This window comes from Mus pahari, chromosome 14, assembly GCF_900095145.1.
Source record: "Mus pahari chromosome 14, PAHARI_EIJ_v1.1, whole genome shotgun sequence".
Lineage (NCBI taxonomy): Eukaryota > Metazoa > Chordata > Mammalia > Rodentia > Muridae > Mus > Mus pahari.
Window position 1 is genome coordinate 19,824,585 of NC_034603.1, and position 15,465 is coordinate 19,840,049.

A 15,465-nucleotide genomic window follows, 5' to 3' on the forward strand; every position below is an offset into this window, starting at 1 on the left:
TTTGAACTCCGGACCTTCGGAAGAGCAATCAGGTGCTCTTACCCACTGAGCCATCTCACCAGCCCCTAAGATTTTTTTTAAATTATCTCAATCAAAAAGTTACAGGCTTATTGATTTTGAAATAAAATATTAAATTTATTGTTCATAGGTAACTACTAATAGTGGTAACATTAAAAGATGGGATTTTTAAATATAAGAGAAATTTTATGATATACAGGTGAGCTGAGACATAGTTTGCTAGGCTACTTTATCAAGTAATTTACAATACATACACTCATGAGCATACCCCACTGTGATTCTGAAGTTTTTTGCATTTAGCTTAAAAGATGTTTCTTCCCAAGAAACTGAACTTTTCTTTCAAATGCACTCGATCGAATAGGAGAATTGGGTTCATAAAAGGGATTCATGGCAAACTTGATGTATAAGTCGTAGACATCAGTGAAGAAGTTCTTGATCCCATCCTCGTGCCTCACGTCATGAAGCATGAGGAACCGCATGTGCCCAGCGGTGACGAACGCTGAGACGAACCACTCGTTGAATTTGTCCACAGTTTTTAAGTACATGTTGTTGGAGAGCCACATGTTTTCGTCGACGAGGTCCAGAGCAGCATGAGCTATGAACTGGTTCAGATGCCGGTGCTCATCTTTGGATTCTGCTTTCCCAGCTGGCAAAAATTCCATTTCAAAAACCGGATTATCATGGTGGCCAACAATTACAAAGTAGAAGCTTCCAGACATTCTCTTCTGTCTATGTATGGCTCCTAGAGTCAGACACCAGCAAATGAAACACCAAGTCAGTTCATGAAGTTCTTATCTCTGAGACAGGGTCTCACTCTGTAGCCCAGGTTAGCCTTGAAATCCCAATCCTTTCTACCTTATTCTCTTAACTGCTGGTATTACAGGCATTAGCCACCATACCTAGCTATATTTATTAAAATTTTACCCCTTCCCACTGATTTAAAATGATATAGCTATCATACACTAAATTTGCATTCATATTTCCCACATCTTTTGTTTTTTGGGTCAATTTATGAAACAAAGGGAAGCTGCTTACCATGTGGGTAAGTTCAATAGGTCCAGAAATGAACTGGCAAAAGCTTACCATCTTCCCGTTGATTAGAAACAATACAGAGAGGGAATTTCTTATTCTGAAAAGGTACATCACCATCAACAAATCCAAAATACGTTTACAGTTAATGTCAAAGACTACCAGCTACTANTACTATCAGCTTGCACCCGATCCCAGCACTGGGAGAGACTGGGGCAGAAAGACTCTCAGGGATTTGCGGCTACCTCCTGGGCTACATAGTGAGTTTCAGCCAGCCTGGGCTAAAATCTGAGATGCTGTCTTTAAAAACAAAACCCCCCAAAAGTTAAACAACAAAACACAACAACATCCTACAAACTAAAAGCTTTTTTCTTAAAACCAGAAACAAGGAAAGATCACAAATCCACCCTTTGGCTAAAATAAAGTTTAAGAATGCAGAAAGAGCACCTCCCTTCTACCACTGTTTTTTTCTTTCCGAGAAAGGGTTTCTCAGTATAGCCCTGGCTGTCCTGGAACTCACTCTGTAGACCAGGCTGGCCTCGAACTCGGAAATCCACCTGCCTCTGCCTCCCGAGTGCTGGGATTAAAGGCGTGTGCCACCACCGCCAGGCCCCTTCTACCACTTCTATTGAGTACTATACTGGAGATATCAGGCAGGGAAATAAAGTTAATGGGAAAAAAAAAAATCACTAGGTGGGGGGTGGGGTGGCGGCAGCAGAGCACGGGGAAGCAGAGGCAGGCAAATTTCTTTGAGTTCAAGGCCAGTTTGGTCTACAGATCTAGTTCCAGGACAGCCAGGGCTACACAGAAAAACTGTTTCAAAAGCCAAACCAAAACAAAAAAAGAAATAAAGAGCATTTGGACTATAAAGTCCAAACGATCTGAAGATGACATAATACATAAAATGTCCTATGGAACAATGCATGGGCAGACTCAGCAAGGCAACAGGAAACAAGATCAATATAGAAACAAATGGGTTTCTATAGACTAGTGTGGACGCCCGCCTCGCCAGCAAGGAAGATACCACACAACAGGATTCTTCTGCACACATTTATTGCAGGAGTTTGATTGCTGTGGCGAAAGACCCCGAGCCCTAGAACTAGTGCTGCTTTTATAGGCCTAGGACTGGCGTGGCCATGTCTGATTGGTTCTGCTTTCAGTCCTTAATTTACATGCCCCGGGACAGGCTGTGACTTGGCATGAAACCTATTTGCACCTGCACACATTGGTTGTTTACCCAAAATACACGGGCAGTGGCCAGTGGTAGCCAGTGCCATCTTGTAATGGCGTTACATGGCTTCCCACAGACTAGCAGCTAGTTCCAGAGGGATTATTGTTTAAGAGACACGTCCTAAAAAGAAAAACTATAGCCTTAGGGATGTAATCGGGGGTTTCAATGGAGGTCTTGGTGGTCAAGATCATTGGTTGCTCTTGCAGAGGACCTAAGTTTCCACTAAAAATTACCGAAGAATTAAAGAATCTCACCTATTCTTGAAAACGTACAGGCAAATAAATAATGGCTGCTGGTTCAGGGGACTCATTTTTCCTCATTGGTATAGCCATCATTAAATTGTGTATGCTCCATAAATAAACCCCTACCCATAAATACCCATATATATATACCCTAGTTAAACTCAGTGGGTACATGTGCATGCTCAGCCCAGAACTCAGTAGGCAGAGGCAAGAGGATCTGTGAGTTCAAAGCTAGCTTGTTCTACGAAGCAAGTGCCAGGACAGTCAGGGCTACAGAAAGAGACTTTGTCTCAGTCACCAGAAGGAAGACAGGAAGAGGAAGAGGAAGAGGAGGAGGAGGAGGGAGGGAGGGAGGGAGGGAGGAAGAGGAGGGGATCAACTTCACAGAATTGTCCTCTCTTACACATGTACCATATAGTAAGCAGGCACTCCTACTGATACATATCTACAATAATAACAATTTTTAAAATTTATAGATATGAAAATAGAAGGGAAAGGGGGTTCAGTGGGTGTGGGATGAGAGGGTAACGAGGGCTGAAGAGCACATTAGAACACATGAATGAACCTGCTAAAGGATGGACTGTCATCCTTGCTTGGGATTATTAAAGATGGCAATACTTCTATTGACCCACAGATTCATTTACTACACAATGGCAGAGTCCACTAAATAAACCCGTACATTTTGCCATTTGATTTTGTTACTTACCTTTTTTTAAAAAAATAAAATAAAATAAAAAGGTCTTATGAAGCCCAGACTGGCCTACAACCACCAGAAAATGGCTTGAATCCCTTACCCTATCTCCCCCTTTCCAGAGCTGGGATTACCTACTGTGCCCTTCTTTAACTGTTTATTTCCGGTTGGGGACCAAATCCAAAACCTCCGGGTGCTAGGCAAGGGCTCTGCCCTTGAGCCACAAATCCCAAGGAAAACCGAAAAGTCCGCACCCACGGAAGTGACTGAAGCGTATGTGCCCCGCCTCCCCACGGACCGCCCCCACTGTCCCAGTCTCTAGCTCCCGACTTCTTGCTTTGGGCAGGGTCTTGCTGTCGCACAGAACTTGAGGCGATCGCCACCCTGCCCAGGGCGGGATTCGGACAACTATAAATACCTCACGTAAGCCGACTTCCCTCTAGTTCAGGGGCAGACGTGCTCAAAGAGGAAAGCGGGTCAGCCGGCCATCACACACACTCAAGGTCCACCCCGCGGGCTCGCTCCGCCCACCGACTCGCCGAGACTGCCCACTGCGCATGCGTGCACGGTCCCGCCTCGCGGGGAAGGACTGAGCGGCCCGCCCCCGCCGCCGACCTGAGGCGGAGAGACGGAAGACTGAGCATGCTCAGTACCGCGCGAAGCCCGCCCCCAGCCCGGCTCTGGCCGCCATCTTGGGTCAGGGCAGCTCGGCCGACCGGGCATGCGCACATGCGTCTCTGGGCAAGGCTGCGCCCAGGGCTTTGTCTGCCATCTTGGGTCCCCGCGGGCCTCGTCAGGCTCTTAGAGCAATCCTTGCCTTCGCCGCGTGCGTACTTGCTTATGTTGTCCCGGACGTTCGCCTCGAGGCGGAGAGACCCGCAGCCTGGCGTGAGAGGTGGCCCAGGCTGCCAAGTGAGGCGGAGCGCCCAACTACAAGAATGCCAGAAAGCAAAATGGAGGTGGCAGCCCCGGGCGCTCGTGTCCAGACAGGGCTGGCCGCGTGCGTGGGCAGATGCGTAATGGGGGGGTGGTTTCGGGAGCCAACCACTCGAGTTTGTGTTTGGTGCTGTTAACATCAAGGACTCTGCTTTGTTCACAGGTTTTCCCTATGTGCTCATGGTATTGGGACTTCCCTAGCGTTGGGTTCTGTATTCCTTCTTCCCCTAAACAGACATTTAGAAGCTACTTTGGCTGAAAATCATTCATTGTTTGTTTCTTTTCGAGACAGGGTTTCTCTGTGTAGCCCTGGCTGTCCTGGGATTCACTCTGTAGACCAGGCTGGCCTCGAACTCAGAAATCCGCCTGCCTCTGCCTCCCAAGTGTGGGATTAAAGGCATGCGCCACTACGCCTGGCTCATTCATTGACTTCTTTCTGGGGCCACAGAGTGACTAAAGATGAAGTTTGGCATTTCTGCTTTCGTTTTGTGTTTGCTAGCACCATAAACAAAGCGAAGTCTCTCTACAAGGCACGTTTTATTTGTAAAAAGGGTGTTCCAGGGTCAAAAGCATGGTGTCTTTTTCCCTAGTGGCCTGGGGTCCGACTTTCCTGATTGGCTAGTTCTGAAAGAATAAGCTTAGTTAGAGGAATGGGGTTAAAGGTCTGTGTTCCAGGCTGGGCGTGGTGGCGCTTGCCTTTCATTCCCAGCACTTGGGAGGCAGAGGCAGGCGGGAGGCAGAGGCAGGCGGATTTCTGAGTTGGAGGCCAGCCTGGTCCACAAAGTGAGTTCCAGGACAGCCAGGGCTATACAGAGAAACCCTGTCTCCAAAACAAAACAAAACAAGACAAACAAACAAAAAATAAATAAATAAAAGCACTGACTGCTCTTCAGAAGGTCCAGTTCAAAGCCCAGCAACCACATGGTGGCTCACAACCATCCTTAATGAGATCTGACTCCCTCGCCCTCTTCTGGTGTATCTGAAGACAGCTACAGTGTACTTAGATATATAATAAATGAATCTAAAAAAAAAACCAAAAAAACAAAACTTGGTGGAAATTTTTGTTCTTTTTTCTTTTTCTTTTTTTAATTTTTAAAAAAGATTTATTATATGTAAGTACACTGTAGCTGTCTTCAGACACCTTAGAAAAGGGCATCAGATCTCATTACAGATGGTTGTGAGCCATTATGTGGTTGCTAGGATTTGAACTCACGACCTTCAGAAGAGCACTGGGCGCTCTTAACCACTGAGCCATCTCTCCAGCCCCCCCCCTTTTTTTTTTTTTCTTTTCTTTTTTAGTGAAGCAGCTTTCTCTTATTGGGGGTGGTGGAGAAAATTTATGGAATATTGACCAATGGCAGACTACTTATCTACCTTTGATCGATAACAAAACTAATTTCTTACATCTCCTTTACTTTGGTCAGATACCTGCCCACTTCTACATAAGCCGTATGTTTATCCATTTCATATCCCTTCAAAGTTGAAGTCACAAAAAAGTCATTGTCCTAAACCTCTGGTCACCTTGATAGGGATGGGAGTTAGGGAGAAAGGGAATAAACGTTTCTGTTTCTGTTAAAAGAAGTCTCCAGTTTTGTGTAGCAGCCCACAAATTTCCTCTGGAAGGACAGTCAGTACTGCTGAGCCATATCTCCAGCCCAAGACCCTGTCTTAAAACAAGAGAAGAGAAGAGAAAAGAAAAGGGTTGTAATAGAAATTCTGAGGGTAAAAGAAAAGGGTTTGGTAGAGAAGCAAGTACATGTTGGGTTTTGTGGCAGAGGCTTGGAATCCCAGCACTCGGGTGGCAGAGGCATGAGTTTGAGGTCTGCCTGGACTACATAGGTGAATTGTAAATCAGTCATTGTTGCAAAGAGCTACCTTGTTACTAATGGTTGGGATTGGATACTTCTAGGTTCTTGGCATCTTGTCCAAATAATGGAAAGACAAGGGCTCACACAATTTTCAAAAGTAGTAAGATAGCTTCATTCAGAGGAAAGCAGTAGTGCCATTTAGAAAAGAATATGCTGCCAAGATGGACAAGGGGGTGTGCACTATCCAATCCAAGTCGAGGTCAGGCTGCTTATCAAATCCTGTCCTTGCTTGCCTCAACCATCTATCAAAACAAGAAATTCCCCAAAACAGAAAAACTAGGAAAGAAGGTGGCTATGGAACTTCCAGAACTAGAGAACAAGAATCTTCTAGAGTGTCACCTGAAGAAAAAGCAAGATAAACAATAAGCCCAGAGAAATAAAACTGTAGAGTATTAAGGATAAAAGCCACCAAAGGCTAGGAGATAATCTTCAAATGAACAATAGTTGGGCCTATATTTTAGTCATCTTTTCAGGCACCAAACATTCAGAAAGTCACCCTGTCCAATCTGGAATTCAAACCTAGCTACCCTTGTGGAGCATCAAGCATTCAGTGTAAGGCTGAGGATATGGCTCACATGGTAGACTGTTTGCCTAGCTCAAGTGAAGGCCCCTGGTGTACCTTTTCAGTCCCATATAAACCAAGGTGCAGTGGGACACTCTTGTAATTCTAGTACTTAGGAGGTAAAGGCAGGAGGATCAGAAGTTCACAGCTCAGTCCTTGGCTGCATAGTCAGTGTGCAGCTAGAGGAGGCTCTAGGAGCGCCTATCCCCAACACAGACCCGTGTAGAGGCAGGCAGGCAGGCCACCAATCTAGACTATCTTCAATAACCAGCACTTTCATAAGCTCTTTCGACTAACTTTATTGAATAGCCAAATTTATAAGTTAGCACAGATCAAACATTGTTTGCATGGGTTACAAATGACTTTTTTTAAAAAAAAAAAAAAACAGGAATAAAACAGTGAAAATTACAATCTGTAAAAAGGAAGGCCAAGCTTGTCTCAACATTTCAGAGGAACAAGACTGAGCACAATACACTGGAGGTCAACATATACTTTTGATTTGAGAACAAGGACTTAATGTTACAATAGCATACACACTACTTTACAAAATTAAAATTTCTATGTAACGATGGTGTTTATAATAGTTAAAACTGTGAAATCACATTTGGTGGTCCCCTAGATAATAGCTGTGATGCATCTCTGATTAGAAGTAAATCTTTTATTCTAATTATTGCAAAACAGTCTATTAGACTCAGTACATTACATTAAATTAAAATATATGCAAGCTAAAATAAATGTTACTGCTTAAGTGAATATTAGTATGTCAGACTTACAGAAACATTATTTTAAAAATTCTAGAAATTAGAAAAATAGAGTACTTTTTATGGTAGAACTGCCATGCTCAGATTTATATATCAAGATTGCCCTTGTCTGTTACTTTAGTAGCTGTAGATCTGTAGAAAATTCAAGGATCTTTCATAATTTACAACTACAATAAAAAAAATATGGCATAGTGTGAATATTAGTTGCTTTACATCAGAAAGTAATACAGGACGGTAGGACGGGTAGTGTCTTACTGCAAAAAAAAAGTCAAAACTGAAAAACATTCAATATAGCAAAAAATAATTATATCAATAGTCTAAAAAGGTTCATTCTCTTGTCTGGAGAAGAAAGTTGTGAACCCTAATAGTTATGTTTTTATGACTGTTATAAAATTACTCTGGATTGCACATAACATAATATCTAAAATAAAATTTAAAAGTAAATTTGTGAAATTTACTAACCAAGCAGGTGCTAATAAGGGTCAGACTTACTCAGGGAAGGCACAAGGAAGGTTTCCCTAGGAGTACAACACTTCCCTCTGGAAGATCCCTTACTATGAAGAAAGAACCTAAAAATACTAACGTTTAAAATCCCATTAAAAAGAAAACTTTAGTTCATTTAAAGGAACATTGTATATAATGGCTGTTTCTTAAAAAGAGGGGAAATAATATACACTTAATTGGTTATAGTTTGAAAACTGCTTCTCAATAAATGAAGCAGTTAAAAAAAAAAAAAAAAAAAAACCAGCCGGGCGTGGTGGTGCACGCCTTTAATCCCAGCACTCGGAGACAGAGGCAAGCGGATTTCTGAGTTCGAGGCCAGCCTGGTCTACAGAGTGAGTTCCAGGACAGCCAGGGTCACACAGAGAAACCCTGTCTCGAAAAAAACCAAAAAAAAAAAAAAACCAAACAAACTCAATTGAATGTATTATATGTACACTCAAACAAAAACTTTCAATTGTTTTTTTGAGACAAAGTCTAGCTGGTCTGGCACTTGCTATGTAGCCCAGGCTAGCAATCTCCTGCCTTAGCCTCTCAAATACCAGCATTAGGGTCATGTGCCACCATCATGTGTGGCTTGGAATTAGAAAAGAAAAGGAACTCTAACACTGTTACTCTCACAAAGCACAGTTGTCCGGAAGCAGCTGGCAAGCGGTAGCTGTGCACGCCAGGGGCCTGCTGCTTCCCTTCCCAGGAGTTACAGTCAGCCCGTGGGGGTGGAAACCTGCAAGTTACTATTACATTGGTGATCACATGAGACGGAGATTGTAAACACATTTCTAATCTATGAAAACAAAAACCCCAAAAAATCTCTTGAGTATCACACACAAATATTACTAAAGAAGTTCATACAAGATGATGAACCTGTGAAACTGAGGCAAACTCTTAAAGACACATCATAGCACTTTAAATACACATGGATAATTTACCTATTTGTAAACAAAAGCCATCCGATAGTTTGACTGTAATAGTTCTCTAACTGAATCAAAACAAGCAGTCTTTAGAGCATGATAAGAAATCAAGTTTCTTTTATAACTTTAAAATGATGGATTTGTACAATCTTAGTATCCACCAACTCAAACAGCAGCATTCATACCTTAACAGGTTTTAATATCCCAGAATACATGAGCGGCTTCCAATTTAATTCTTAAACTCCTTAGAGAAACGCTGATGCATTCTAAGATTGCATTTAGGGAACCTTTAACTGCTTGTAATACTTTAACTCTATCAATCATAGCAGAAATGGACCAAACAAAAACCCACTCAGCGAATCAACAGAACCAGCTCCTATTATCATTGCCAGTTCCAATATATTTAAGAAGGCAGCTTAAATTTTATTCATGGCAGAATAAAACAGTGGAAAACCACCTAATTAGTTTTCACCTCAAATTAAAGTGACTTTGTTCAAGTAGAGAAAATACTGACAGATGTTAAAGCTTGACAATTTACTTTATATTCTTCCCAAGCAAGACCAGAGCTAGTGTACTCCAATTTTAGTTAACACGATCTTTTTCCTTCCCTAAAAAATGAAGTGGTGGGGGGTGGGGCAAAAACAAATATGTAAAGGGAATGGATTCCAGCTTTCCTACAGTCTACTGACTTTTGGATTTTCCAATTTAAAAAAGATCATTATTGATAGATTTTAAACATCCCTGCAACACTTAGTCTTGTGAGGTTTTTGAATGTAGCAGCCAAAAACTCATAAAAATAAAAAAATGAGAAATAGAAATGCAGAACACAGAAGTCTTTATTTTATAAAATGTACTTTGCCTCTGCAATATTGTCTCATCTCAATCCATAACAACTCAAACATAGTTGGCAGCAAAGGAAAAAAAAAGGTTTCCAATTGTGTAGATATCTATTTTGATTTGAAAAATACAGTATTTTGGAGTTGCACATCTGACTCTTGGCTGTGGTCCTTTATTTGCTATAGTTAGTTGAAATCACAGTGAAACATCTTAATCATCATCACATTTGTTCACAATCTTAAGGAGGAAAGGAAGGTACTGCATCCTCAGGAACTCCGCAAGTGACTCCTCAGCAGCCCGGGTCACGTCACTTGTTCACTTGCTGCTGTACGTGCAGAAGGAATTCATAATATGACAGTGCAGACTCTGTTCTGTCTTCTACCAAGTTCTGAAGGAAGGCTGCTTTCATCAGACTCTCCTCCCTTAGAGATAAAAGACAACAATGATCATGTATGTTAGATGCAGTAGAATAAACCTCAGATTCTTTTCATAGGCTACTGATTTACAGTGATAATTAAGATAATTCTGATCATATAACCAGCTATGTCTAGGGGCTGGAAAGAAGGCTCAGTGGTTTAAAGGACTTGCTGCTTTTATAGAGGACATAGACAATTAGACTCATTTGGTTTCTAACACCTAAATAGTGGATAACAACTGTCTCTAAGTCCAGTTCCTAGGGGATTCAGCGCCCTCTTCTGACTTCCAAGGGCACCAAGTATACATATGGTGTACATATATACATGTAGGAAAAATACACACTCGCAGAACACATACACGCGCACACACACACACACACACACACACACACACACACTCGAGTGTAAAAACCAAAGAAACTATGCCTGGAGGTTTCTCTGATGTAAATGTTTGTTATTTAGGGGAGAAACTACTGACATTTTTATTAGCAAACATCAAAATTTTATCAATTCTAATAATTGGTTACCATGCATAGTTTATGACTATTGAAAAGAAGTATATTTTATTTTTCCATATTCTTTTTATTTTTTTGAGACAGTGTCTCATGTAGCTCAGGGTAGCTTTGAACTCAGAATTCTGAGGATGAACTTAAACTGATCCTCCTGTCTCCACCTTTGGAGTGCTGGGATCACAAGCATGTGTCACCATGCACTGTTTTATATAATGCTGAGGATTGAACCTAGGATGTGCTACACAGACACTACCAATTGTTGGGCAACGGTGGTATACACCTTTAATCATAGCTCTTGGAGGCAGAAGCAGGCAGATCTCTATGAGTTCAAGGCCAGCCTAGTCTATAGAGCTAGTTCCAAGACAGAGAAACCTTGTCTCAAAAAGAAAATTATACCACCTAAGCTACTTTGCCAGACCTTTTTGTTCTTTTAAAAGGGTTACTTATAAATTTGGTCATGGGCTGGTGAGATGGCTCAGTGGCTAAGAGCACCCGACTGCTCTTCCAAAGGTCCTGAGTTCAAATCCCAGCAACCATATGGTGACTCACAACCATCTGTAACAAGATCTGATGCCCTCTTCTGGAGTGTCTGAAGACAGCTACAGTGTACTTACATATAATAAATAAATAAATCTTTAAAAAAGAAAAAAAGAAAAAAAAATTTGGTTATATACATACTGTGATTCAAAATTAGTTCTTGTAAGACCAGACACTGACACATTAAAAGTCTGACTTACCCTTTAATTCTAGCTCTTGGAAGGCAGAGGCAAGCAGATCTCAGTAAATTAGAGGTCAGCATGTTCTATAAAGTGAGTTTCAGGACAGCCAGGACTATTATACAGAAAAATCTTGTCTTGAAAAACAAAAAACCAAACCCTACAAAACAACAAATATTGACTTACCTGATTACATAGAGTACTGGGAAAAACGGCCTCTGTTCTCTAAGCCATGAGATGAATGCTACTAATCTGGCAGATTCTGGCGTATCAAGTTCTGGAAGATCTGTCTATTAAATAAAACTCCAATTAGCTCTCTTATCTACTTTGCAGTCTGCACCCTTTAGATTTATGACTCAAAATCAGTTGATTTTGTTGGACCAGAGTTTCTATTAGGCTTGAAAGTAATTCTGTTTCTGTTGCAAATACTCAGTGTTGCCATTGCTACACTTAAGTTCCAATAAGATCATAAGTACAAAACCAGTGGCAGGCTCTTGGGCCTAGTCAGCACAGTCTTGATCTAGTCAGCACTGTCTTGATCTAGTCAGCACTGTCTTGATCTAGTCAGCACAGTCTTGATCTAGTCAGCACTGTCTTGATCTAGTCAGCACTGTCTTGATCTAGGAAAACCTTCCAGCTCTTCACTTCATAATGAAATTTAGAATCAGCAAACTCATCAATGTAGTTATTACAAATATAACACTTTTTTTATTTCACTACTTAAATGCCTATTCATCCAGTCTAGTAGTTTTGCTCAAAGACTGAAAACTTATATCCTCTATATAACATTGACATCGAAGTCTTTCTACATATATGAATCCTGAGGACTGGAGATGACTCAGTGGGTAAAGGCACTTGATACAAAGCCTGGTGACTTGAGTTTGATTTCTGGGACCCACTTAGTAGAAAGAATCAATCCCCAAAAGTTGTTCTCTGACCTCATTTGACCCTTGATATGTACACCCCAAACTTCAATGAAGAAATAGATATAATAATTTTTTTAAGATTTTTTTTTATGGGGCTGGTGAGATGGCTCAGCAGGTAAGAGCACCCGACTGCTCTTCCAAACGTCCTGAGTTCAAATCCCAGCAACCACATGGTGGCTCACAACCATCCTTAACAAGATCTGACGCCCTCTTCTGGAGTGTCTGAAGACAGCTACAGTGTACTTACATATAATAAATAAATAAATCTTTAAAAAAAAGAAAAAAAAAAAAAAAAGATTTTTTTTTTATAAAGGAATAGTATTCTTTTTATTATTATTATTTGTTTCTCATTACAGATGGTTGTGAGCCACCATGTGGTTTCTGGGATTTGAACTCAGGACCTTCGGAAGAGCAGTCAGTGCCCTTACCCGCTGAGCCATCTCACCAGCCCGTAATAAAAATTTTAAAATAAATACTCAAGTCCTTTAATTATTGCCAGGAGTGCAGCATAGAACCCGACTGGTATATAAAGTGATAAGTATGTTTTCCAAAGCTGGACACACACTAGCTAGCAGTAGGTACTGAAAAAATAAGGCAATTTTAACAATTTAAAATTATCCAAATGTATATCTTCTGGTACGCAGATATACATGCAGACATAGCACTCAAATGATGCTTGCCTAGAGTGTACAAGGCTTTGGCTTCAATAATCCTTGCTAAAAGAGGGGGTTGGGAGAAAGAGACAAAAAACAGACAGAGACACTCACACACAGATACTAATGTCATGTACAGCAATACAAGTTTTTATTTTTATTTTTTGGTCGTTAACTAAATTCAATGCTTTCTTCTTCAAAGACAATACTAATATGAGTACACTGTAGCTGTTTTCAGACACACCAGAAGAGGGCATCAGATCCCATTACAGATGGTTCTGAGCCACCAAGTGGTTGCTGGGAACTGAACTCAGGACCTCTGGAAGAGCAGCCAGTGCTCTTAACCATTGAGCCATCTCTCCAGCCCAACAATATTTTAACTCTTAAAAAATTTATCATTGGGCTGAAGAAATGGTTTGTGGCTCAGTAGTTAAGAGAACACGCTGTTCTTCCAGAAAACAAGGGTTTGATTTCTAGCACTTACATGGTGGTAAACAACTGTCTGTGACTCCAGTTTCAAAGACTGATACCCTTTCTCACCCCTTTGGGTGTCCGGTACACACAAGGCACACAGACACACATGCAGGCAAAACAGCTATATACATATTAACACAAAATACATTCAAATTTTTATTATAGCATGTATATGTGCATGAACTGTACATTTTGGACACATGTCAGAGTTGGAGGAGGTCAGAGAATAACTGGAGCTGCTGCTCCTGCTTACCGTACATGGGTGTGGGGGATCAGACTCAGATAAGGTCACAGCAACTAATTGTGGCTGGACTGGAACACACAGAGATCCTCCTGAGGGCTACCATGTACAGCTGAGAATTACCTTTTTTTTTTTTTTTTGGTTTTTTTTCGAGACAGGGTTTCTCTGTGTAGCTCTGGCTGTCCTGGAACTCACTCTGTAGACCAGGCTGGCCTCGAACTCAGAAATCCGCCTGCCTCTGCCTCCCAAATGCTGGGACTAAAGGCGTGTGCCACCACACCCGGCGGCAAGAATTACCATTTTAAACACTTTAAAAAGGTGGTTAAGGTGGTTTGACTAGGTTTGGCCCCATACACTCATGTGTTTGAGTGCCTGGCCCATAGGGATGGTACTGTTAGGAAGTATAGCTTTGTGGAAGAAAGGGTGTCACTGTGTGTGTCACTGTGTGTGTTGGGAGCAGGGCAGGGGGAGGGGGTTTGAGGTCTCCCAGGTCAAGTTCTGCCCATCATGGAAAGACGGCCTCCTCCTTCCTACCTTCAGAAGATAGTCCTTGCTGCCTGCAGAGCAAGATGTAGAACTCTCAGCTCCTTCTCCAGCACCATGTTTGCCTGTGTGCCACCATTCTCCCTGCCATGATAAAGGACTAAACCTCTGAAAGTATAAGCCAAACCCAACTCATGTTTTCCTTTAAAAGAGTTGCCATGGTCATGGTGTCTCTTTACAGCAACAAAACTCTAAAAGACACTGATTCATGTCTGTAACCTCAGCACTTTGGAGGCTGAGGTAAAAGAAATGCTGTAAGATTGAGACTAGCCAGGCTGGTGAGATGGCTCAGTGGATAAGAGCACTGACTGCTCTTCCAAAGGTCCCGAGTTCAAATCCCAGCAACCATATGGTGACTCACAACCATCTGTAACAAGATCTGATGCCCTCTTCTGGAGTGTCTGAAGTCAGCTACAGTGTACTTACATATAATAAATAAATCTTAAAAAAAAAAAAAAAAGATTTCTTGAAAAAATGCCATAATTTTGGGGGTCAACACGGATTACAGAGTAAGACCTATCTTGGGGAACCTTTTTGTGCACTGTGTAAAGGTTGTTTTTCAAATATAGATTTCTGCCGGGCATGGTGGCACACGCCTTTAATCCCAGCACTCGGGAGGCAGAGGCAGGTGGATTTCTGAGTTCGAGGCCAGCCTGGTCTACAAAGTGAGTTCCAGGACAGCCAGAGCTACACAGAGAAACCCTGTCTCGAAAAAAAAAAAAAATCAAATATAGATTTCTGTACCAGCAGAAAGTTGTGTACTGGATGGACTTTGGCATCATTTTCATGGACTAACTACCTCCACCTCCACCTCCATCACCTTCTAATGGATTTATTAAAGAGCTCATAGCCAATAGCTGAGACAGGAGAGGAAAGGCAGGACTTCTCAGTAGAGGGAGGAACTATGGTTCCTACCAAATTTTGAAAAAATTCAGAGGTGAGAGATTTGTCATCGTGACACAGAGGGGGAAGGAGCAAGTGCCAGACTGACTGACTGTCTGAGAGGTAAGGGGCCACGTGGCAGACGTGGAATAGAATAGTCGGGATAATTTAAGTTAGATGAGCTAGCTGGGAGGTGGCCAGCTAAGCCTAAGCTTAATAAACAATAAATCTGTGTCATTACTCAGGAGCTGGCAGGTCAGGGACAGTCTGGTGATACTGTCTCAAAACCAACCCAGACCAGATGACACAAACACAAAACCTCGAAGAGGCTGCAGAAGGCTCAGCGTTAGGGGTATGTACACCCCTTACAGAGGATCTGGGCTCCCCTATCACCCACATGGTGCTCACAAACATCTATAAGTCCAATTCCATGGATCCACACCCTGTTCTAAACTTCACAGGAACCAGGAATGCATGTGATACACATATCTACATGCAAGCAAAACATCCATACA

The 15,465-nt window shown here is 41.8% G+C and overlaps 2 protein-coding genes across 8 annotated transcripts in view; both read right to left on the reverse strand.

The window, feature by feature from the left end:
* Positions 1–15: 15 nt before the first annotated feature.
* On the reverse strand, positions 16–4,113 carry LOC110332309 (trafficking protein particle complex subunit 2-like). Of its 6 annotated transcripts, none has more exons than XM_029546280.1 (2): positions 4,046–4,113; positions 16–760 (listed from the first exon to the last, which is right to left on the reverse strand). In XM_029546280.1, exon 2 carries the CDS (start codon positions 735–737, stop codon positions 315–317), a length of 423 nt encoding a protein of 140 aa, XP_029402140.1. In that variant the 5' UTR covers positions 738–760; positions 4,046–4,113; the 3' UTR covers positions 16–314. The 6 variants fall into 6 exon arrangements, with proteins under 6 accessions (XP_029402140.1, XP_029402135.1, XP_029402138.1 ...); XM_029546275.1 differs by lacking the exon at positions 4,046–4,113 and adding an exon at positions 3,630–3,734; XM_029546278.1 differs by lacking the exon at positions 4,046–4,113 and adding an exon at positions 3,350–3,467.
* Positions 4,114–8,304: 4,191 nt separating this feature from the next.
* The window catches only part of Sec24a (SEC24 homolog A, COPII coat complex component), a 64,073-nt gene continuing 56,912 nt past the window's right edge, over positions 8,305–15,465 (reverse strand). For both annotated transcript variants that reach the window (XM_021212010.2, XM_029546085.1), the window contains exons 22-23: positions 11,418–11,521; positions 8,305–10,009 (exon numbers count right to left, since the gene is read on the reverse strand). In XM_021212010.2, the coding sequence (XP_021067669.1) occupies positions 9,895–10,009; positions 11,418–11,521 (219 nt within the window). In that variant the 3' untranslated portion in view covers positions 8,305–9,894. The remainder of the gene's footprint in view (positions 10,010–11,417; positions 11,522–15,465) is intronic.